Genomic DNA, 24672 nt, shown 5'->3' on the forward strand with positions numbered 1-24672 from the left:
ACTAAATACAGAGTATATATAAAATCTCTCATAAAAAACAATTTTGCACATTTTCAGATTGACTCTTAAAAAGGAAGTTTGGAAAAGGAAATCTTTGCATTGTCTCATCTGCAGCCCACCAAAAGCCGCTCCTGAGGATGAAGGAACTCTCCAGAATGGGATGGGGCAGGACACAGGGGGAATTACTTTGTCCACCTTACTAAGGCATTGTATCTCCCTTTGATTTCAGGCAGCCTCCCACACCTTTAGGTGCAGGAAGCTGTCGTGGGGAGATAAGGGTGGGAAAGTCTCCTAAGGGCTTCTTGCTGTTCATAATTCTCAGAAACAAAGAAAAAATACATGCAGAACCTTGGGCACAAACTTGGGGGGGTCATTTCACCTGAAATAAGTGCAACTCAAATGTGCTTACCTTCAGCTGTTTAAGAATTCTTAATTTTTATTAAGCCCCCCCATATAACATAACTTTAAAATACTGTACATTTTTAATCAGTGCAACTTAATTCCTATGAAGAGATACTAGTGAGTTGTTCAATAAATGATGAGAATGTGTATTGCCAAGTAGGCTGATGGGAACATATATGTGCATAATATAAATGGGGTTTTGGCTATCCCCAGTTGCACCAAAGCATGGAGAATGTGTCCCTGACTTCCCATAGGGAGGCATGTCAGGGGACCAGGAGGACTTTTAGAACTGCCCCTTTTTTGGCCCAGGGTGTTGGGACAGTGGCATAGTGGGGGGGGCACCAGGGCGATTGCTCTGGGTTCAAAAATTTATAGGGACGTGCCTTCTGAGCACATGCAAAATACTCCTTCCTTCTGAGGCTGCAGCTGCTGCCCTGGCCAAAGGCACTCCCTGTCCCACCTGCCCGCTTCACCTGAGCAGGACACCAAACAGGAGCTAGGAGAGGATGGGACCTTGTATTCCTCAGCTGTACAGTGTCTCCTGCTTGTGGGAGAGGTGAATGGACGGAGAGACTTGAGGCAGTGGCAATGCCCCAACCTGAAGAGGTGTGCACATATATCCTGCACTGCTCCATCTGGCAGCAGCAGCAGCACTGCATGCAAGCACTGTGATGCCTGAGCAATGGCCAACAGCCCTGTCCTGCCCACCGCTGGCTTCCTCCGCCCATTGCCCTGAGCCTCGGCAGAGATGCTCCCACTCATTTCAGCCTGCCCTGCAGCAGGGAGGGTCATGTGCCCACTCAACAACAGCCCCGACAGCGCGGCACTCTGTTGCCACGCGCTGTTCTTCGAAACCAAATCCACCGCCACCTTTTTCTCCAAGCGTGGAGAAAGGTGTGCAAAAGGGAAGGAGCCACAGAGGTTGTGCAGAGTGCATGCCAATGAAGGCAAAGGTTCTTCCTACAGGTTAGGAGGCTCAATACTTGCCTTCACTTGGGCACTGGCAAACCACGCTAAGCCACTGGAGTTGGAGGAGCTGACCTCTTGGATATCCAGTGTCAAAGAAGTAGATCTGACAAGGGGCCATGGGGTTGCACCCTTACTGAACTGTGTTACTAGTCATGAAAGCAGATCTGAGAGAGGGTAGGGATTGATGTAATGGCTGCCAGACACTGCTGACTCTTAAGCAGGAGAAAGTATCACTTACTTTGCTTAACTTATATAGTTGTGTAAGGAAATTCATTGGTGACTCTCACAAATAAAAACGCTGCCATCATCACAAGTTACCTGGGATGCTGCAGCTCCATTATCTTACAAAAGTGGAGAGCTGCCACATAGTTACTACTTTTTTAGAGGGAGATCTTATTATCAGAGTGAAGATTTTTAGAGGGGTAGCCGTTAAGTCTGTTGCAGCAGCAGCAGCAGCAACAACAACAACAAAACCCCAAAGGAATCTTGTAGCACCTGAAAGGCAAACCAGTTTATTATGGCATATGCTCTTTTGGACTACAGTCTACTTAATCAGTAAACATATTTCTTGTCTATGGTTTTCTTATTATTATCATGAGGTTGCTGTGGTAGGCGACCTACCACTCTCTTTGTTTTGCATTGGGTATAACCAGCAAATAAAAGCATTCACTAACAAAACAAGGCACAAGCTAAAATTAGCACTGTGAGGAGGACTGTTTGCCTAATTTTGGCTGGATTAGTCACTATAATATCATTATCTGCTCTGCACACAGATTGAAAGAATTACGTTTTGAAAGTACTTTATCTAGACTGCTTTCTCCCCCTTCTCTCTTATTTTAGCTAGCCCATGTACTCAAGGGGGAAAATATTTTCAAAACTCTCACACTGCAGTTCTATCTCTGCCAAGTATCTCACATTATGTAAATAATTTTCATTGTACCCTGATTTTTTACACTTTATGTATTAAAAATGCAATCAATGAGGCATGCATCTATGTAGCGTTAGAAATGGAACATATATATCACTTTTAAACCAATGTGGTGCCAAGTATTCTTACCCCTTCATACTATTAAAATAGGCATAAACAGGTTTAGAAATGTGTTTTCACACTAAAAAATTCATTGATGAGAATGGCTCAGACTTCATAAGAGAATGGCATAGCTAAAACAAAACTAGGAGGCACACCCATTTTCATTTATGTAACCAAGAAGTTTGAGATGTTTAAATTGTAAGATTCTGGGTATGTTGGCTTCTAAAGCTGCTAGGTAACTGTAATGTACTTTTCCACATGGGCAGCTCTGTATAAAAAGTTTGTTGGTATTGATAAGAGCATTGCTACAACTACTGTAATGCAAATCAAAGCATCTTCTTTTTCTCTAACCCCACCATTCAAAAAGAGAAGCATTTCATAGTTTTAACAGTTGCATAAGATACAGTGAATTTGATCCAGACTGGGAAAATGTCCCTTGGCCATTGCCACACCCCTTCTGCATATTATTTTAAAAAACAACATACCAAATGTATTATATGTTAGGTCATGTGTTTGGCCCAGTTTCTAAAGGATACTTTGTATCTGTTTACCATGAAGTGAGAGGGCAGAATAAAATTCATTTGAAGCTCATACCAGAACTTGGTCTTTGATTTGGCATGCCCATTTCAAAGGCAAATATTTTAAACCTCAACCTTAAGAGAGACAACAACATCTAGTGCCGAATGAATTTTTCGGGGGGGGAGGGGCGTGGGGGGATGTAAACACTAAAAAGGGGAAGAGAGGGCTAATTTATCACATAAAAAAACCTCTATAAGCACATTTTGCCTCCTTTCTCTGGTTCTACAAATGCTAGAAAGATGAGACTCCGGGGAAGATGGTTCATGGCTGGAGTGCCCTCCCCTGCCCTAACAACACCTTTGCTCTCTCAGATGCATCTTATTTCCTTGCTTTCGGAGTTTAAGTGTTCCCGCCCAAGGAAGAGTTCTGTGTAACTCGGAAGCGCACAAGCATAACACGGAACCGGTGAAGCCTGCAATCTTTTCCCAACAGGGCAATATCGGATCTGGATGCACCAGGAAGGCATCTCTTTAGCAGGATTTCTCCGACCCGCTCCTCATTTATCCACGCATCGTTGTCCCCCCTTCCCACGATATAGATACATAGTGCGTGTGCACGTGTACGTGTACCATGATCAGGAGATCCCGTCCTTTTCCCCGAGAGAGGGATGGCCTCCACGGGAACCTCCATCTCCCGAGGGACCCAGGGGAAAGACTTGAACCCTTCCCTTTTGGAAAAAGAAACCCACCACCGCCCTGACCTCGCCTCCCCTCCCTTGCCCCTCCTGCCGCCGCCTCACCGTGTAGGTCTCCACCAGCTCCGAGCCAAGGATCCGGACCCCTTTCGGGGGCTCCTCGCCCTCCTCCCCGGCCCCGACCACCTCCATCTCGACCGCTCCTCAGGCAAGAAGAGGGCAGGGCAGGGCGCGAGGGACGGGGGGGGAGGGAAGACGCCGCTAGGGCGGAGGAGCTGCGCTCACTCGGCCGCTCTCCTCAGGCGAGCTCCGCCGGCCGCTGCTGCTGCTGCTGCTGTTGTTGTTGTTGTGGCGGCCGCTGCTGCGCTGTCCCCTCCCCACGGGCCGCTGCCAGCGCAGCACCCGCCGCCGTCACAGCCGCCATGTTCGGCTTCACTCCGCCCGCCTCCCTAACTCGGCTGGCTCCGGAGGGGCGGGGGGAGGAGGAGGAGGCCTCGAGAGACAACTGTCATTCGCAGCCTGCGGAAGGGCCGAGGAAGCCCCGGGCGTAGGGGGCGGGGCTAAAGCGCGGGAGATCGGGTGGGGAGAGGAAGAAACACGGACTTTCAAAAGAAGTAGAGTTGCAGTTCCTTCAGCTGGAGGACGGAGCTTCCGGGTTACTTTCGACCTCGTTTTCCTTCTATAAAAAAAGAAGAGGCGACTCCGCAGAGTGCAATGTGGCCAGTGTTCACTGCATTTTTCTTGCAAATCACCCCTACAAGCTGGCTTTTGCTGTTACAATGGTAGCCTGCACCTGTGAAGGAGGCTCCATTTTTGCCTGGTGAGGCACGGAAAGAACCTCCATTATGCAACGTATGTCCAGGCAAATACTGTTTATGCAACAAATGGCTTCACCTCATGAGTACACCCATGGACGGGTTATCTATTTCGTGTAAATCTTTGTCATCCTGTTATCCTTTGCTATCACTTACAAAATTCAAAGGTAAACAAAAGAGGTTTAGATGGAAGAATCCTCATGGAATGCTAAGCTAAGCTAATAAGTAATCAGCTGAAATGCTAATAGAAAACTTGCCCTTCCTTCTCCTGCACCAGAGCAATTATCCAGGAAGGCCCAAAGGATGTGGCAATCTCTCTGTCCTTGCTAGCTCTCAGCTGGCTCATTAACCAACTATTTTTCTCTGCCTCTTAACTACTGTACAGTCTTTCTTGATCTTTGAAATGCCTATTTTTTAACACGTGTGGCTCCAGGGAGACATTACCAAAAATAGTCAGAGTAAGAGCTTTTAAGTTCTGCACTCAATTACTTTTTCTTTTGTAGCTACTGTATGAGTCCCAAACAAGTTTTGTCTTTCTTTTCTGAACACGACACTTCATTTTTTAAAATGTAATTTATGAAAGTTGTCTGGGGCATGTGTTTTAAGGATTATTTTTGGACTTGTCTACGTTAACCTTTATGGTATGATTTAGATCTCTAATAATTTATGTAACCTCTTTAAGAATTAGTGCATTAATGTTGTCTGTTGTTTGGCTTATAGCTCCTGAAAAATGCTTTATTATTTTACTTCCAAATGCACTGAACTACAAGAACAAGCTTTGCAGCAGTGTGAACCAGAGCCTGTTCACCTTTTTGGCTCATTCATCATCTAGAGCCAGCCAGTACCGGCCTAAGACAGTTTGCTGTAAATGGTGAAGGACAAAACGGTCCCTTCCCTACCCACATTCCATGTTCAGAAACCCACCAGACTGGCAAGCGAACACCAGGGCTGGAGCAGCATTCTCCACTGTGCTGGAAGGGAGCGAGCTAGTTTAGGGGGCACAGGGCAGCTCTGTTCACCACCACCTCACAGCCATTTTCTTAGCCACCCCATGGCAGCCCGCTTGATGGTAGGATGCCCCAAAGCCATCCATTACCTGAGAATACAAGTGCAGAGGATGAAGAATTTAGAATGCCAACTCTTTGCATTGGAAGAATGGAGAAAAACCTCTCCCTTTGAGCAGGAGGATATTTAATATTTGTTATACAGTAATTATATACAGTGGTACCTCTGGTTACGAACTTAATTCGTTCCAGAGGTCCGTTCTTAACCTGAAACTGTTCTTAACCTGAGGTACCACTTTAGCCACACCGGCGGCTCACGATTTCTGTTCTCTGGGGCAAAGTTCTTAACACAAGGTACTACTTCCAGTCTGTAACCCAAAGTGGAGTCTGTAACCCAAAGTGTTTGTAACCCAATGTACCACTGTATTAGTCTTATTGATCTTATGCAAGCTGCTCCATGAGCATTGTTGGCTGATGTGGGGGTAAAACACAATATGACAGAACAAATAAATAAAGGAAATAAATCCATGTTAAGTGATCCTGACTATTGTAGTGCCATACTTACGTCCCCCTACTCATTCAAAGTAAAGCCCACTTGCAAATTCTTCACATAAGTTTCCATTTACAGATGAATTAGTTTCTAGCCAGCTCTACTTACCTGTGTGCAAACACAGTTGGACAGAGGGGGGAGCTCTGAATCAATTGAGAGAGAGATTGTTCACTTTAGCATATGTATAATCTCAATACCAATGCATGTCCCTGAAGAAGCTAAGTGAATGATGGAGCAAATTGTTTTGGCAAGAGTCAGCATGAATTAAGAATTTAACCAGCTTACCCCACAGATCACCTTGCCTACAAAGGTCCGTACAGTATAGTTAAAGCTGTGGTTTTCCCAGTAGTGATGTATGGAAGTGAGAGCTGGACCATAAAGAAGGTTGATCGCCGAAAAATTGATGCTTTTGAATTATGGTGCTGGAGGAGACTCTTGAGAGTCCCATGGACTGCAAGAAGATCAAACCTATCCATTCTGAAGGAAATCAGCCCTGAGTGCTCCCTGGAAGGACAGATCCTGAAGCTGAGGCTCCAATACTTTGGCCACCTCATGAGAAGAGAAGACTCCCTGGAAAAGACCTTGATGTTGGGAAAGATGGAGGGCACTAGGAGAAGGGGACGACAGAGGACAAGATGCTTGGACAGTGTTCTCAAAGCTAACAACATGAGTTTGACCAAACTGCGGGAGGCAGTGGAAGACAGGAGTGCCTGGCATGCTCTGGTCCATGGGGTCACGAAGAGTCGGACACGACTAAACGACTAAACAACAACCCCACAGATGCTTGCGGAGAATTTGGTAAGAGTCAGTTCAACCATTTGGACTATTGTGTGGTACAGTTATTCAGATGGAAGGTGCTCCTTCACTACTTAAAAAGCAAACAGAAGTGGTTCCATTGGGGGGGGGGAGTGAAGGACTGTGCCATAAACCTGCATGTGGAAGGTTTATATTTGAAATGTTTCTCAATTGTCACAGAGTGTACAGCTAGACCACCATAGGCCCATGTTCTTGCCCCTGACATTGTGATACACATGTGGAATCTGGGAAAGGGTTCCTTTGGAAAGGACAGGTCTTCCAATAGGATACTCATGTTCTGTTGGTAGAAAATCAGCAAAGCATTGGTTTTGCGGTCAGCCGTGTTGTAAGTCATATGGATGAAATTGAGCGCAGAAAACTAAAGTGCCCCCCAAATGTGAATCCATCATTCTGTACGTGTGCCATCTGATCCCTGAAAGAAGCGTATGTGTAGCAAAAGATCAGGTTGCACTTTAGTTCTGAAATATAAAGCAAACAAAGTAAGCATTAGTGGAATTAGTATCATGTTTTAGAAATGTCAGCTGTAACAAACTTTGCATGCTTCTCATTGAGACAAGGTGAAGAGTCTTGCTTAGAATGGATAGGATGGCTTTATATGCTGGGCTGTGTAACGATCAGCAGTCCCTGGTTGACACATTATGGGCTGACAGCCTACTATATAAGCAGAGCTTCAAGGGACAGAGAGCTGGCAGAGACCTTTATTTTGTCTCTGTACAGTTTGTCATCTCCATCCAGCACCGGGCCAACAGCAACGAACCATGGATGATATTTACAAGGCAGCAGTAAGTAAGATTTTCATACATGATGATATAAAGCTGAGGCTGGGACATAGGATTATGCTCCACATGTCTTAACAAGGTGCAAATATTAATATTCTGGTTAATGCTAGTGATGATGTTAGATTCATTTTTTATCATTAATGTTAAATGTAATAATGGAGATCCTTCAACTTGTTCAAATGATATAGAGATTTGCCATACAGCTTCAGTTCCTTACAAAAAACTTGTACAAATGCATTGGTGCTAATGAAACTTACTGTGTTTTATGTGAAAGCCTGTTTTCATTGTAGCCCAGCTCTAAATAGAGTACTGTATACAGTATATTTTAGGTTTTGGTTTAATGGCTTAGGGCTGCCTAACTGCATAAGGCTGTTGTTGAGCATAATTTCAAAACTACTTTGTCTTTGTACTATTATAGCCAATATGTTTTACAGGAAATGCAGATAGCAGTGAAACAATTTATTATTTATACTGTATATGCAAATATAGGTTTTTCTCCAGAAGTTCACAAGCTGAAGGGTTTTTGTTTGTGTGTTTAATTCGGAATTCATCTACAATTTCCCCTTCTGCTCGTAATTGTGAACTACAAGGGGGCCTGAGAAATTATGCAGTTACAATTTTTTGCATCTATGGTTTTGACCACTGCTCTGCAAGACGAACTATGAAGGAAAATGCTCACTCTGTTCAATGAACACCAGCTCACAATTGCCTAAATTTCAGGAGAATTAGATTAGTTATTATTTTTAGCTTGGAAAGTAAGTCAAAGGGGTAAGGAGAGAAATTAATGACAATAACAGAAATACTCTCACTAATTCCATTTTAATCGGGGAAGAACAGTTCCGGCTATATTTGTAGTCTAATTGGGCGTATGTTCTGCTGTGGTTAAGATTGTTAATAAGAAACCCTAATAAGACAGATGGAAGAAGGGATGATTCCTGCCTGAGCATATCCTGGTGATGGCTAAGCTCCTACAAGTAGGTTTAAACAGCTGCTATGTGCTGTAAATAAATAATCCACTGAGGCAAAAGAATGTATCTGGGCTGTGGACACATTTCTGTCTAAAATACAGAAGATTCTTTTTCAAATATGGGACAACACTGGGCTATCTGGATTCTGCATGTTTTGCATTTTCTTCCTAATAAAAGGGTCTGCAGTCTGCAAGCTGGTAGTCAACCCCAGACAGCACTGTCTGCTTTCTGAGCAACACTGTTGAGACTAGGCTCATAAAGGCATTGAGGGAAATTTATTTATAGCAAAATTTACTTTACATTTAGTGCAGTGGTTCTACATTCCTTGTCATAGCCTTTAACTTACTTGCCTTTACAACAATTATAGAGGAAGTCACTGGCTTTCCCATGTTGTAGGAATAGAATTACAGCCACTTAAGAGAGTTCCTCATCCTTGTCCATTTGGGGCTCCTGGTCAACAAGATGACCCTTTATGTGTTGCCTTAGCTTAAGCCTTGTACATGTTTATCTTACAACATTTGTATCCTGCTCTTTGCCCAATGAGCTCAAGGCGGGTTTCTTTCCCCCATTTTATGCTCACAACAAACCTATCAGGGATGTTTGGTTGAGAGATGTGACTTGCCAGAGGCCGAATGGCTGAGGCTATATTTGACCCCAGGTGCCTCTCTTGTCCAATCCTCTAACATCTTAACATTAAAAGGCAGCAACTGGGGTGCCGAGCTGGAAACGAAAGAATGTTCTATTAGTCCTTCATTTACTGCAAAGTACAGTTACATGCATGCAACTGCTCATATAACGCATGTAACTTTGCAACCACTTGTTCAAAGGAATCCAGCGGATTTATCACCTTGCCCGCTCACATCTCTTCTGCAGAGCTAAGTTTGGAATGCTTTCCAGATGCCAGTATATACAAAGAACATTTTCAGGGCCATGGGTTGAGATAAAAGCCTCCAGTGATAAATACCAATGTCAGTCAGCTTCTGTGAACAATCAGCAGGGTTATCTTTCTTAACAGCATCTCAGTCACTAGGGCATAAAAATAGCCAGCGTGCCAAAATAGTCAAGTTATGTGGAGCACACAAAAGTGACAGGAGGCATTTGTTTCCTGTCTCCAACTATCTTGGGTTGTCAAGTGTTTTTTCTTTTTTCTTTTTGGTCATCACAATGAAAGAGCATCTCACAGCTGCTCTACTTCCATCACAGAGGCTTATATAAGCAGGTTCAGATTTCACTATGAAATTTTGAACTGGCATCTTGCTGCTATTGTTATCTGTTTCCATAGATTATCCCCCTCGCCCATCTTGTCATTCATTTTCTGAAGCCTTCCAACGCAATACAAGTGAGGCTGACGGATGGGAGACCAGTATTTCTATGGGGTGGTTCTGACCTCATAGGTAGTTGGGAAAGATTTTACAGGTTGATCCATGTGTGTTAGTTCATTCTGAAAAGATTCTCCAGACGGAAACAGGACTGGTCAAGAATAAGGGAGTGAGGGATTGTTTCTCAACTGCCATCTTTACACAAAGATGTGTAAGGGGGACACGGCAGAAGGTGTATCTTGAAGATGCTGACACGAAGGAGGTGGTATCTGCTTGTATGTAGGAGGAGTATAGCAAGAGTTGGAGTCCAGGACTGGAGTCCAATGGCCCAGTTGGAAGAGTAATGAGCTGGGGGGGGCGTGTCCCTGGGTCTGAACCTGAATTTAGAGCCAACACTCTTGTCACCCCACCACCAGCTTTCAGAAGAACCTGGAATTCTATTCTGCAAACCATAAGCACTTAGGCCTGCTCACCAAAGACAACAGAGAGGATAAATCAGAAGTACAAGGCCCAGATCACAAGCATGGATATTTTGAGGGGATGATCCTATTATGTATTAACCTGCACACATAGCAGCTAAATGGTACAAATTAGCATTTAGTATCATTAAAGGAGATGCTGGCTAAATCCCATGAGGAAACAACCAGGCAAATTAGATGTGCATATTTAAGATAGGTGAAGAAGTTATGTTGCCTATTAAATACAATGTTGATAATGAGAAGTGATGCATCAAGAGGAGAATTCACAATCAAGCCACCACTAATTTTGGACACACACACACACAGAGAGAGAGAGAGAGAGAGAGAGAGAGAGAGAGAGAGAGAGAGAGAGAGAGAGAGAGAGAGAGAGAGAGAGCAGGTGGAGGATACTGAAACATTTTAAGAAATTAATATATCTGTTGTGTTAGCCTGTAATGTCTTGCTACTGGAAGACTATATTTGACTGAACTACAAGGATGATATATATATACAAATAGTTACACTGTATGATTGAACTATTTTAATAACAGGTTGAGCAGTTGACAGAAGAACAGAAAAATGGTAAGTGTGTGCCATTTATCTTCCCATTTATTTCACAAGAAGGCTGTTTGCCCCATTGTCAACCTGTAATTGGGGTGATTGACTAACCAATTAGCCACCAGCACTGACAAGTAATCAATATGCAAAATAAAGAGCTTGGATCCAGAGCTGGTGGAAGATGACCATTTGTGAAGTTCACCCTGCTACCACTTCACTCTAATCTTAACAGGGGATTTCCTCCTTATGCTTCCCAACCCTTTATCGGTAGATGCAGGATATAAAGAAATTCCAGAGAGGTTTTTTAAAGGGATCATTTATAGACCTATGAAGCTTCCTGATGTTGTGAGATCAACTGGGCCATGATATGCCATGAAGTTGCCTGGTACCAAGACAAGGTACTGGTTCCAAATATTCCAGTACTGTTGAACCTGTCTACCAGGGGCTTCCCACAATCTCCAGCAGGGATCTCTTGCTACTTGAGGGGATTGACCCCAGTCTGTATGTGCATGGACCATGTTGTCTATTACTGAGTTATGGGCCCTCCACAGATTATATTTTAATTAAAAAATGTGCCAAATACAAACTAACAGAGTACAATCTGTGAAATACTGGGAGGCTAAATGTCCTTGAAATCTTTTAACCCTTTTAACTTTTTGAGCTTAGCTGGTCCCATTCATGAAAGGGAAGGGATGAGAGACAATCAATCTGCCCTAATTTGACGGCAGGAGTAGAAAGCTGCCAGCTATTTTCTGTCAGTCACAGCTGGAAAGTCTGCTATAGATTTGGCTTTGAAGCCTCCTTGTTGAATTCGATGTGGTAAACCCTGACTTCATTTCTTCCTCCAGAATTCAAGGCTGCTTTTGATATATTTGTCCTGGGTGCAGAGGATGGGTGTATCAGCACAAAGGAGCTGGGGAAGGTGATGAGAATGCTGGGGCAAAATCCTACCCCCGAGGAGCTGCAGGAGATGATTGATGAAGTAGACGAAGATGGTGAGCTATTTTTTTCTGGGTGGTTATAAAGATCTGCAAAGGAAAGTTTAAATATAGTAAAACATTTTTTTTCCTTGAGAGCTGTGTGGAGGAGGAATGAGGAGGAGTTGAACCAGATATCCCTTGACATATCCTGCATTTTTATCTTGTGAACTGCCCAGAGATCTTTGGATGAAGGGTCGTATATAGAGTTAATGAATTAACAACGACATTATTTTTATTTATACCCCATCCATATGGCTGGGTTTCTAGATGGAAATCATTATATTGAAATAATTAATCACACCTCCTTGAATGTTTGTGGATTTGAAGGATGGATAAAACAAGAAGAACAGCTAACAACACGAACAACAACAATTTACAAAAAAAAAACCCTCAACCATTTAAATTTGAAGGAAAAACAAACCTCTGTCAACTGCTACAGCATTTACAGTATTAATTGCCTTTATTATTAGCCATATTCAGAATATTTATGTGGAAATGCTCAAGGTGAGAGATAAGTTACCTTTGTTGTTTTCTTTGTCCTTGACAGGCAGTGGCACTGTAGACTTTGATGAGTTCCTAGTTATGATGGTCAGGTGTATGAAAGATGACAGCAAAGGGAAATCAGAAGAAGAACTTTCCGATCTCTTCAGAATGTTTGACAAGTAAGTACCTTGTGGACCTAGACAGTGATTAAGTGGAGACAGAACGTTTCTAACACTTATACCTGGTCCCGGGTGACTAGTAATATGCAAGAAGAGGATAACTAGCTTTCATAGACTTCCTTCAGTGTGATAGCTCCCACTGCAAATGATGACGCGACCAGGTTAGGATTCATTGTAGTCCTCCAGCCCAAGTAATGCACAGAAAAATGCATATATACTAGGGTGGAGTGTTCCTAAAATGCATAATTACATTATATTAGGGGAAAGTGCATTGCAAAGGTGGATATATTAGGCAAAATTAGGCATAGAAACACTACAAGAATGTCACAACATAATGATACCATGTGATTGTTGTCCTACCCCCCTGACGAAGTTGGCCTGCAGGGGGAAGGCTAGATAAAAATCTGACCCCCAGGGGCACGAAGGTTCCAGAACTTTCTCTTGGTCATCATTATCTTGACAGGTTGGATGGCCATCTGTCATGGATGCTTTAGCAGAGTTTTCTGCATTGCAGGGAGTTGGACTAGATGCACCTTGGGGTCCCTTCCAACTCTGCAATTCTATGATTCAACGCGCTTGGATTTTTTTTCCTCTTTCACATTGGCCAACCATTAAGTAAGATCCAAAACTTCAGGGTCAATATTTAGATGGGTCCAAATGTTGCATTTGCACATGTGTATTTATCAGTTCCACTAGTCTAGATTATCACTCAGCTGTTTGCGAGTCTTTTCTTTTGTAAAATTCAGATCCCTGACAAACTGCACATGTACAAATATTAATGCCAAACAATGCCTTTTGGGTTGTTTGGTTGATCTCGTGGTGTATTGCATAGAATACAGTGTTCAAATAAGTGCTTGGCTACAATGCAATGCAATGCTTGGTGAGAATGGGGAAATATACAGGAATGGAATTCTTCCTTTTTTTGAGCTCTCCCATCTTTTCGCAGAAATACAGATGGATACATAGACCTGGACGAACTAAAACTCATGTTGCAAGCTACAGGAGAAACGATCACTGAAGACGACATTGAGGAACTGATGAAAGATGGAGACAAAAATAACGATGGGAAGATTGACTATGATGGTAAATGACTGAGTGTAATTTTGCATATAAATCACAGCAAGAATTGCAGTGCTCTTAGATAGCAAGCACTATAAAGAAAAAGAGGTGTGTGTGTATGCGCACGTGCGTGCGCGCGCACACACACACACACACAAAACATAATCTTAACAACTCAGAGTTACTTAAAGCCCAAAGGTACTCCTTTCAATTAAATCCTTCTAGCTTGGGACCAGCTGACTTACCTCATAAATGCCCACTTGACTGCTTTGATCTGTGGAACCAGGAGTGTTTACATAGTGTTCATTCCACACTTGCCAGGAATCCTTCAGTGTGGCCACACCGGCACTTTTGAATTCCCTGCTGATTGATAACAGGCAGCATGGGCAAAACTAGGCTTTCTTTCACCTGGGTAGAAGGCTCACATCGACCAGCCCTAGTGCGTTTCCATACACATGCACACACTCACACTCCTCTTTGCTCTCTTCCGATTTCCAGCTCCTGAGGGTTTCTTTGACATCGTGCCCATTATAGCAGGGGCTATTCCAGAAGCTTCACTTGCACGGACTAGGACAGGCATCCCCAAACTTCGGCCCTCCAGATGTTTTGGACTACAGTTCCCATCTTCCCCGACCACTGGTCCTGTTAGCTAGGGATCATGGGAGTTGTAGGCCAAAACACCTGGAGGGCTGCAGTTTGGGGATGCCTGGACTAGGACTTCCTCTTAACTCAGTGATTCTTACTTCTGAGTAGATCATGCTTAGACATGGTACTAGTCCCTAGGGCTTACTTCTGAACTCAGTGGTCCTTACTTATGAGTAAATATGCATAAACGTTAACACTGCAAGTCATTTCCCAGTAATATAAATAATTATCTCACTTCCTTTCCCACAGCACAGGGTCATTTACTTCTCTGTCTGGTTTTAGTCCTTTGTGTCTTAATTTCCCTCTTCTCCCCCCAACCCCACCCCACGAAACACAGCAAGGGGACCGAGATCTGAATTGTGAAAAAGCAAACCCCCATATTTACAAGCTTATCACAGGATTGTGGGGAAGAAGGTTCTCATGTCTCATTAAAGACTTACAGATCAGAGCAGTCACATTCAGGGTGTGTGGGGGAGCGGGGGAGAAAAACAGCTGCCCCAGCTGGGGAGCCCTGGTTGGACAAGGGAGCATTTTGAACAAAAATTACCCTAACTTGTTTTTAAAATTTGATGTGATCAGAAATTTTAATGTACATTTTATGTAAACTCTTTAGAGGTTTTGATGATTAAGTGGTATATAAATCCTGTTACCTAAATACAGGAGGAAAAGCCTCGCGTGTATTGCAGTATGCATTGGTCTCTGGGTCAGAACGCATTACTGTATCTTGCATTCACAGCCTGGCCACTGCATTGTCAATTCTTAATAGCTCATATTTAAGCTATTGGTATCATTTTCCATACACAAAATCATTTTATTATTATTATCCCTTCAAAAAAGAACAAGACAAATTGAGATGTCTCATAGCCATGGTCACAGTCTAATGAAGAGAGAAGCTTACTTTGGGCCATTGAAATAAATAGTCCTAAGTGTGCTTAACTCTGTCTTGGACTATAGGCATTGTTTGCTTGAAAAATGTTTGAGGAATGATAATAGGGTGGTTTTGCCTTGGGGAAAGTAACGGGTAAGACAAACTCAAATGGCAGAACGCATGCCTTATATGCAACAATTGCTACATAAAGTCAGTGCTTTTTTTCCTAAAAAAATGTTTAGGGGTACTCTCATTTTCCTACTCCTACTCATACTTCCTACTCAATACTGCCCCTCAATGAGACCAAACTTAGAGTCACAAAATGTTTAGGGGCATGCGTACCACTGCCCCCCCCCCCCCCGAAAAAAGCACTGCGTACAGTCCTTGCCCAAGTACAGCTCATCATGTGGGGCAGGAGGTCTATGGGGAAGGGGAATCACACTTGTGGAGCAGCACACAAAAGCTGGGGAGGGGGCAAGAAGTGGCAAGAAACACCCCCTGCTTCTCCAACCATCACCTTATTAAACAAACATCTTGGATTTCCTTTCTTTTGCAGAATTTCTGGAGTTTATGAAAGGCGTTGAATAAGCATGCAATCTCTGGAAAAGCAGCCCCGGATGCCTCCAGTTCTGTTTTCCCTACTACTTGCATGATGTCATGTACTGAAGTTGGTGAACATCAGGAAAGCGTGACCCATATCTTAAGTGCCTCAGATAGTCATCCTATGGAATATTTATTGAGTCAGGTTGCGGTCCTGCTTACTTGTTATTGCTTTCCATGATTATAATGTGCCCCTTAATGTATGAATGTGCTGTACAGGTGACAATGAAAAATGAGGCTTAAATGACTATTGAGACATTTAATAATTCACTACAAAATCTGATTTAACAGTGGAGCTACAGCTCATCCTCCACCAGTGTCAAGCGGAATGTGAAAGTACAGTGTGTACAGAAATAAAAAAATTCTTTTTGAAATGCTAATAAAATTATTTTAAAACTAAAGTTGTTGGTGGTTTTGCAGAAGACTTTCACTGCCAAAAAGGTGCTAGGAATAAGGTAAAGGTAAAGGTAAAGGGACCCCTGACCATTAGGTCCAGTCGTGGCCGACTCTGGGGTTGCGCGCTCATCTCGCATTATTGGCCGAGGGAGCCGGCGTATAGCTTCCAGGTCATGTGGCCAGCATGACAAAGCCGCTTCTGGCAAACCAGAGCAGCACATGGAAACGCCGTTTACCTTCCCGCTGTAGCGGTCCCTATTTATCTACTTGCATTTTGACGTGCTTTCGAACTGCTAGGTTGGCAGGAGCTGGGACCAAGCAACGGGAGCTCACCCCGTCACAGGGATTCGAACCGCCAACCTTCTGGTCAGCAAGCCCTAGGCTCAGTGGTTTAACCACAGCGCCACCTATATCTTTATTGTCATTGTCCCCTTGCGGGAACAACGAAACCTGATGCTTATTCAGGTTTGGGTTTATACTGGAGTGTCCTCATCAAACATGTTGTGTATTCTCTGAGCATATTTTTTTGTCAAGGTCTGTTTATTTCAATAATTTTTACCCAGCTCTTCAGCCAAAAACATTAGGTAGTCATCCTCACTATACTCCTTTAGATGCTTGCGGAAAAACTCTGATTTCAGCAAGCGCAAAATTTAGTTATATGCATATTTGTTTTTGATATTGGCTGATTTTATCTATTGATAATTGATGTATGTACACCGCTTAAAGGTGTATCATCATCATTGCCACTATCACCCTGTAAAAAACAAACACTCACAAAGCAGCTTACTGATCAATTAAACACACACACATACCAGACAATTCCTGCTCTCGGGCTTACAATCCAAAACAGGAACAGGAATAAGGGATGTGGAAGGAAGATGGGGGGAAAGCAGTCTCAAGCACCAAAGTTATAGCTCTAATAATGAGCAGCTGGAATGGAAGTGTTCAGTCAGAGTGAATGAAAGGCTGCTGCTAAGTGACAGTGGACTCTCCATCAAAGGCAGCTGGCCTCTTAGCAGAGCTGGCTGGATAGGCCACCTTCCCTACTTTGCCTTCTGCTCTGCAGCCTGGTGAAATGGACTGCATGATCTGAGATTCTTAGGATGCCCAATTGTTCAACTGCTACAAGCTTCTGTACCCAAGCTGGCTATTAACACACTTTCAGAAATGTAACACCAGAGGACCTCTATTTATTAGAACAGAGAGCATTTCTCCAGATGCTTAAAAGGTACTGATCCATGGGTTGTTTCGACTCTTAGGTTTTGAGGAGCCCCTGAGCCAAGGGGTCCTTGGTGGGCTTGTCCTCCTCTGCCATGTGTTCCTCCTGCCCACTTGCTTGCACTCTTCTTCCAGCTACAATCTGCACTATTGCCCAGAGGGAGTTGCTGCGCCATCACCTCGCCCTTGTCATTTATTGCACGCTCAGAGGGCAGGTGAGCAGGCAGCAATAGCAAGGGGTTGGAGTAGCAGGGGGCTGCAGAGAATGGCAATGGGCCCGCTTCAGAGGCAAGTGTCCAATGATCCCCCCCCCCAATGCCGTTCCTGTGAATGGGACCTGGTGGCAGAGTGGAGATGAAAGACTCAGTTCATACTTCCCAGCACTGCAACTCTCCATGTTGTTGTTTAGTCGTTTAGTCGTGTCCGACTCTTCGTGACCCCATGGACCGTAGCACACCAGGCACTTCTGTCTTGCACTGCCTCCCGCAGTTTGGTCAAACTCATGTTCGTAGCTTCGAGAATACTGTCCAACCATCTCGTCCTCTGTCATCCCCTTCTCCTAGTGCCCTCAATCTTTCCCAACATCAGAGTCTTTTCCAAGGATTCTTCTCTTCTCATGAGGTGGCCAAAGTATTGGAGCCTCAGCTTCACAATCTGTCCTTCCAGTGAGCATTCAGGGCTGATTTCCTTCAGAATGGATAGGTTTGATCTTCTTGCAGTCCATGGGACTCTCAAGAGTCTCCTCCAGCACCATAATTCAAAAGCATCAATTCTTCGGCGATCAGCCTTCTTTATGGTCCAGCTCTCACTTCCATACATCACTACTGGGAAAACCATAGCTTTAACTATACGGACCTTTGTAGGCAAGGTGATGTCTCTGCTTTTTAAGATGCTGTCTAGGTTTGTCATTGCTTTTCTCCCATAGTGCCATATATTTGTGTTTAGTTACATATGATCTTAACATCTATATTTCAGGGTTGTCTGTCACTATCACTTCCAAAGCATATCCTATTCACAAGAGGTTGACCTTCTTTCAAAGCAAGAGCTGGTATTCTGGAGAAAAAGGTGACAGACATAAAAGACTGATAGGTTCTTCTACCAACCATTTCCCAGACCTAGAGCAGCAGACTGCATAACTACCATTCTCACGGACTTCAAAACAACTCACATTTATTTAGCATTTATCTAGATCCGAAATGACAACAAGCACTAAAGATTAGTGCTACACTGCAGAGAGGCACAACAGGTACAAAATTAAGTGGTTTCCAAGAGATGTGTTTTTCTAATAGTTTGGGCCCAGGGCTTTCAAACATGCTATATATCCATTCCCCAGGAGTAAAAACAAGAATGGATTCAAGGCCAAAAGGGATAATGTATTATTGCATCTTTCAGAGAGTGTCTTTTGTGAGAGACATAATAGGAGAATTACGAGAGCTCATTATCCTTTGCACAGGGATCACTTCTTGCAAACAAAATGGAAAGATGAATCATTCTCTGTTTTCCTCCAATGCTTCAACATCCCTTGGACCCAACGTGACGTGTAATGCCATCACCTGCTTGGATCAAGCCAGGGAAAGGAAATACAAGTTTGGTCTTGGGGTGCTTATGATCCTTGGTACGCTTCTGGGTATTTGGTTCAACGGGACCATCATTCTACTAACCATCAAGCACAAATTTCTCAGGGTTCCTATTAATTACGCTGTGGTGAACTTGTCGGTTGCAGACATGGGCAGTATAGTCATTGGACTCTGCCCCACGACGGATGCTAACCTGCATGGATATTACTTTGAAAACAGGTCTTTCTGCATCTTCCAGGGCTTTTCTGTTGCTCTGTTTGGTAAGTGATTCCCACCTACCTACTTATCTAGATTTATGTAGGTCATTGCTAATGGAAGTTTTGCTATATACATAGTAGTCAATACATGCATTTATACAACTCATGTTGCAGGCGCAGATAGAAATCTGTGGGAAATCATTGTCAGACATAGGATAATGTGAGCACAACTATAGTGAAGAAACAAATATTAAGTCAGAATCGAGATAATAATTGCTTGGGGTTTTTTCCTTGAATAAATTGATGGTGGCAATCAGTTTGGGGCTTGTTTCAATTTGACATTTCAGATGGTAAAAAATATATATTAATGTTGACATTTCCAATTTCCAATTTGACGAATCCTCAGTATGCAAGTGGAATGTGAGGAATTCTCAGTATGTAAGTAAACATTTTGTTAAGCTCTAGTCACTACCGTCTAGTGAAGATGTAGCTCAGTACCTGAACTGCACATCATATATTAAGGGAAGGCATCTGAATCGGAAACCCACATCTGAACCATATTTGTGAATCTCAAGGGAATCCAATATATAAGCTTCAACTACCACTGGAGTGAAAATTTGGATGGTTGCCTGGAGAGATTTAAGTTAGTTATCACATAGATGGAAAGGGCATAATGTCAGGGTATTGGCTGTGGGAAGCTCACAGCACCCATCTGCTTCCTTTCTGCAGCCACCTCCTGGACATGCCTGCTAGTATGTGGATGAATGCTAGCTCCGAAGTAAAATGTCCTCTTGCTGTGGTGTGAGATGTGGAAAGAGGAGGGAGTCCCACCAACTGGGTGGGAAACCCCTGGCCCAGTGATCATTCAACAGCAATGGAGCAAGCAAACCAAACAACTAACTAACCAACCAACCAACCAACCAACCAACCACATATTCTTCAAACTCCTGTGGTTTCTCCTGTGGGGAGACCTAGAATTTTACACCTTCTTCTCATTCTGGACAAGCTGCTAGCAGAGGCAGATTTAGGGCAGCGTGACAGGTTTCCCTGCACCGGATGCCGAGCTGGGGGTGTGTGTGTGTGCTGCAGGGCGTCACAACTATGACGTAGTGCACATGCAGAATGGAAGGTGAGAGGTGTGAGAGGGGCGAATTTTGGCCGTGCACAGGGCGCTGCTTAAATTTGAAAGACCAAGGCACATCCCTGTTGCTAGCTTTACAACCATTACAGACACTCCAGGAAAGACCACCTAACGTGGTTTTCTCATTCAGGTTTCTGAAACATGATACTTTGTATGGTTAGGGTTGCTTCTTATGCATCACCAAGAAACAGCAAATGTTTCAACAAGAAAAGAGGGCACAGATTTGCATACAAGTTGCATATATGCTAATTTAGAAATAATTACAATGCTTTATAGAATTACATCTCACTGTAAAGGGTGTCGACTGTGATCGGGTGACCTGTGTGATTGCTCATTTGGCTAACTCTTGATGGTCAACTTCAAGGTCCCTTTAAACTGGACTTGCCCTGGACAGCGGATGCCTTTGCATAAAGGATTGTCCACTGTAAAATAGGGTACATGCAGACTGCTGGTTCCAAAATTCATCTCCATGGTGAGCTTATTAGGTGGTTTTGAGCAAGCAACATTGTTTCTTGGCCTCAGTCTGGGCCCTTTGTCTGCATCACCACCACCACCACCACCACCCAGTAGTAGTTCTATTATTATTATTTTATTACACGCCCTTTACCAACAGAGGATGGGTTGCAACAATTTCAAATTCAGTATTAAAAACAGTTAAAACAAATTGTAGTCGCAGGAACAGGGTGGATCCTGAAAACACGAATCTCAGGTGTCAAAGGGCGGAGTAAAAAAGTGCATCTTCAACATTTGCTGAAAGCTGTATAGTATAGGTGCCAGAAGCGAATTCCACAATTTAGGGGCTGCCACAGAGAATACCCTCCCCCAGGACACCCCAACTTCTGAGGGTGGTGGAAGGCCCTTTCTTGGTATTTCCCCCTCAGCCTGTCTTATAAGGAAGTTGCACTGGTTAGTGAAATAATATTTGTGAAGTGATTTGAACCCTGAAAGTTCTAAATGAATGACAACAACAATGATAATAGTAAGGATTCTCTGTGGACCAGTCAGGATGGCCTTGGAAAAAGTCATTACCTCTTACACTTAATTTTCCTGAATCAAATGAGGCAAGAACCTGACCTAAACATGAATTCCCTACGCTAGGGTCGCACCCACACCATACACATAAAATTCATTTAAAGCATGTGGCTTCCCCCCAAAGAAACCTGGGAACTGTAGTTTGTCAAGGGTGCTGGAAACTGTAGCTCTCTGAGGGGTAAACTACTGTTCCCAGGATCCTTTGGGGCAAGCCATGTGCTTTAAAAGTATGGCATGGATGCAGGACCGTGCAGAGCTTGTCTGAGGCAATGGGCTGAGAGTCTTGTTCTTGGCGTGACAGTCCGGAAGGCCCCCTAGCCGACTTAACTCTCTGAGACTGGGGGCAAGTGTACCTGGCTGCCCCCTCCCTCTGCAGTAGCCTGTGTGCATGTGACCTAAGTGTATGCTTACACAGCCAGCGAGGGAACGCGCTGGGGAAAGGGTTGGCAAGGCATCCTGCAGCCACTTTCATTATGGCAGCATCCTAGCCAGGTTTCTGGAGAAGCTTTACCCTGAGAACAGTGTGAATAACATTAACCCTTCCTCTTCCTGCTGTAGGGCTGGTGGCCCTTTGGTCTGTTGTGGTGTGTGCTGTGGAGAGGTACCTGGTGGTTTGCAGGCCATTCAAAGGCATCCAGTTTGGGAAGAAGCATGCCCTCCTGGCGCTCCTGTTTACCTGGCTCTGGTGTATCATGTGGACCCTGCCACCGCTTTTTGGTTGGAGTAGCTACGATGTGGAAGGCATCGCCTCAAACTGCGCTCTGGCCTGGCACAGAGAAGACTGGAACAGCCGCAGTTACCACTTGTCTCTCTTCGTGTGCTGCTTCCTGCTTCCTTTGGCCCTCATCCTCTGGTCCTACGGCAAACTCATTTACGTCCTCAAACAGGTGAGTCACCCACCCTGCTTCCACACAGCAGAGGAAATCGTTCACTAGTTCTGCTAAGGGTCTAGAATGCATGTTCCAAAAGGGCTCTTGCAACTGATTTCCACAGTTGGGTAGCCTGAGGCCTAGAAGAAAACAAAAGAATTTCTGCTTTGGACCATACTCAGGACGCTTGCAGGCCATTGCTACTTTCAGGTGAGGTTCAGTCACATACTGGCAAATTCAAGTTCTGCAAATAAAGTTGATGTGGAGCTCTGGCCCAACAAACCCGCTCCCTCCCAAAACTGGTTTTGTTGCAATAAGGCAAGCGGTGGGAAAATACACTGCAAAGAGTGGGATAGCTTTTGTTTGGGATAACTTTTGTTCTTGCTTTACTGGCCGAGGGAGCCGGCGTACAGCTTCCGGGTCATGTGGCCAGCATGACTAAGCCGCTTCTGGCGAACCAGAGCAGCTCACAGAAACGTTGTTTACCTTCCCGCTGTAGCAGTACCTATTTATCTACTTGCACTTTGACGTGCTTTCGAACTGCTAGGTTGACAGGAGCTGGGACTGAACAATGGGAGCTCACCTTCTGATTGGCAAGCCCTAGGGCTCTGTGGTTTAACCCACAGCGCCACTTAGGCTCCAGTAACAACTGTCTGTCCTTAAAGCATTTGAAGGCGGCATGTCCTTTGCACTAATATGACGTGCAGCTATTTATAGACACATTATATTTCAGGGCATGCTGGGAATACTTAGTGCAGGCATTGTTTAGCAGCTGCCACCACATTCCGTCCTTTATTGTTGTCTCTGGAGTCCCTCCTCTTTGACTCATTTACATCCATGGATGGCTGCTGTTGTTTTAGTTGAAGCATTTAAACTGTTGCAAAAAGCAGAGAAAGCAACATATTCATTTCTGTGAGCCACTGGGAGAGTCCGCAAAGTCTTAAGATGCAGAAGATGACAAGAAGAAATCGCCCCGTAGCCTGAACTGTAGCCCTAAATCTTCATCTGACCATTTCAGCAGTTCCTTCTGCTACCAGCCCCTCAATCTTATAACAATACATTTCATTCTCTCTCTTCTTAGGTGGCAAAAAGTGGCACAGCCCAGAGCAATTCGACTCAGCGGGCTGAGACTCAGGTGACCAAGACAGTTGTCATTATGATCCTGGCCTTTCTTCTCAGCTGGGTGCCTTATGCTGCCTTTGCTCTGACCAAAGTGGTGAATCCAGAAGTGATCATGGGCCCCCAAATCCAGAGCATCCCTATGTATATGGCTAAAACAGGCACCTTATACAATCCAGTCATTTACATATGTCTGAATAAGCAGGTAAATCTCTAGTCTACCTTGCAGTGTTGCAAATTAAGCATGGGTGCTTTGTCGTTTATCTAGGAAGAATAATATGACCTTGTTGTGATTGGCTTAAAGGCAAAATGTTCTTGATTATGGCACTGGTTATATTCACCAAGTCAGTTAATAGCTCATGCCCTGCTTTTCCTAGTTGTTGTTGCTGCTGGTATCCGTCTGTCTCAAGAGACAACGGAGTGTGCATCCAGGGATGAGGTCAAATCGCTGCGCTAGCAACACTGGTGATCTCCCCAGGGTGCAAGTCTGGAGGTCCTGGGCTGCCCAGATGACAATAACTCTCTCCGGGCCTCACTGATGTGGTCCAAAGAAAAGCAGAGCAATACTTTTGGCACCAGCTTGGCCGCAGGAGTTGCAGGAAGGAGGCATACAAGGCGCCATCCAACCATCTTAGGGTCTCCACTCCGGATTTGTGTAGGGTGTACTTCTTAGCCTTATCTTCTCCTGAAGATATCCCACAAGGGATAGCAGCACCAAAGTGACCTCCCTGGAGTGCAAACTACCCCAGGAAGAGCACAATGTGTCCCCCACCAGAGGTACTACCCCTTCCAAGCTGTAGAACAGAGATAATATCTGATGGCATGACTTGTAAATTTGAAATGTGAATGCATTTCTAGATGGTCCAGCCTGTTAAAACAGAATCATAATCAAGTTTATTTACATGCCCCTTTTATGAATAATGCTGAAAATGGCTCACAAGAGCACTAAACTGATTGAGATTGCTTTAACGCTGCTATCTGAGCTCCTGGGCTGGATTAGTAGCCATATTGTCATTGGGAAGCAGGATAACTGGTAGCCATATTGTCATTGGGAAGCAGGATAACTTCAAGGAAGTTTATTGTACAGTGGTACCTTGGTTCGCAAACCTAATCCGTTCCGGAAGTCCGTTCCAAAACCAAAGCGTTCCAAAACCAAGGCATGCTTTCCCATAGAAAGTAAGGCAAAATGAATTTATCCGCTCCAGACCTTTCAAAACAACCCCTAAAACAGCAATTTAAGATGAATTTTACTATCTAATGAGACCATTGATCCATAAAATGAAGGCAATAAACAATGTACTGCAGTCACACAATCAATCAATCCATCAATCAATCAGTAGCTGAAGTGGGTTCCACACAGTCACAAAAACAAAACAAGAAGCCGCAAAAACGCAGAAGAAATAGCAAAAACAGATAGACCTCAGCACA

The 24672-nt window shown here is 44.0% G+C and overlaps 2 protein-coding genes across 8 annotated transcripts in view; one reads left to right on the plus strand and one right to left on the minus strand.

Annotated features, from left to right (window-relative positions):
* Positions 1 to 4113, minus strand: part of NISCH (nischarin) — a 39554-nt gene extending 35441 nt beyond the window's left edge. For 2 of the 7 annotated variants that reach the window (XR_009557108.1, XM_035106129.2), the window contains exon 1: positions 3720 to 4096. Coding sequence is in view for 5 of the 7 variants with exons in the window: in XM_035106129.2 (XP_034962020.1) it covers positions 3720 to 3806 (87 nt within the window). In the remaining 2 variants the exon portion in view is untranslated. Of the gene's footprint in view, positions 1 to 3719 lie in introns of all 7 variants that reach the window. The other 5 variants (XM_035106127.2, XM_035106128.2, XR_009557109.1 and 2 more) reach the window with 4 other exon arrangements.
* A 3316-nt stretch (positions 4114 to 7429) lies between these two features.
* Positions 7430 to 16094, plus strand: TNNC1 (troponin C1, slow skeletal and cardiac type). Its single transcript, XM_035106123.2, has 6 exons — positions 7430 to 7581; positions 10875 to 10905; positions 11730 to 11876; positions 12409 to 12523; positions 13470 to 13606; positions 15652 to 16094. The coding sequence occupies exons 1-6, from the start codon at positions 7558 to 7560 to the stop codon at positions 15681 to 15683; spliced, it is 486 nt and encodes a 161-aa protein (XP_034962014.1). The 5' UTR covers positions 7430 to 7557; the 3' UTR covers positions 15684 to 16094.
* Positions 16095 to 24672: the final 8578 nt, after the last annotated feature.

This window comes from Zootoca vivipara, chromosome 2, assembly GCF_963506605.1.
Source record: "Zootoca vivipara chromosome 2, rZooViv1.1, whole genome shotgun sequence".
In the NCBI taxonomy this organism is placed as follows: domain Eukaryota; kingdom Metazoa; phylum Chordata; class Lepidosauria; order Squamata; family Lacertidae; genus Zootoca; species Zootoca vivipara.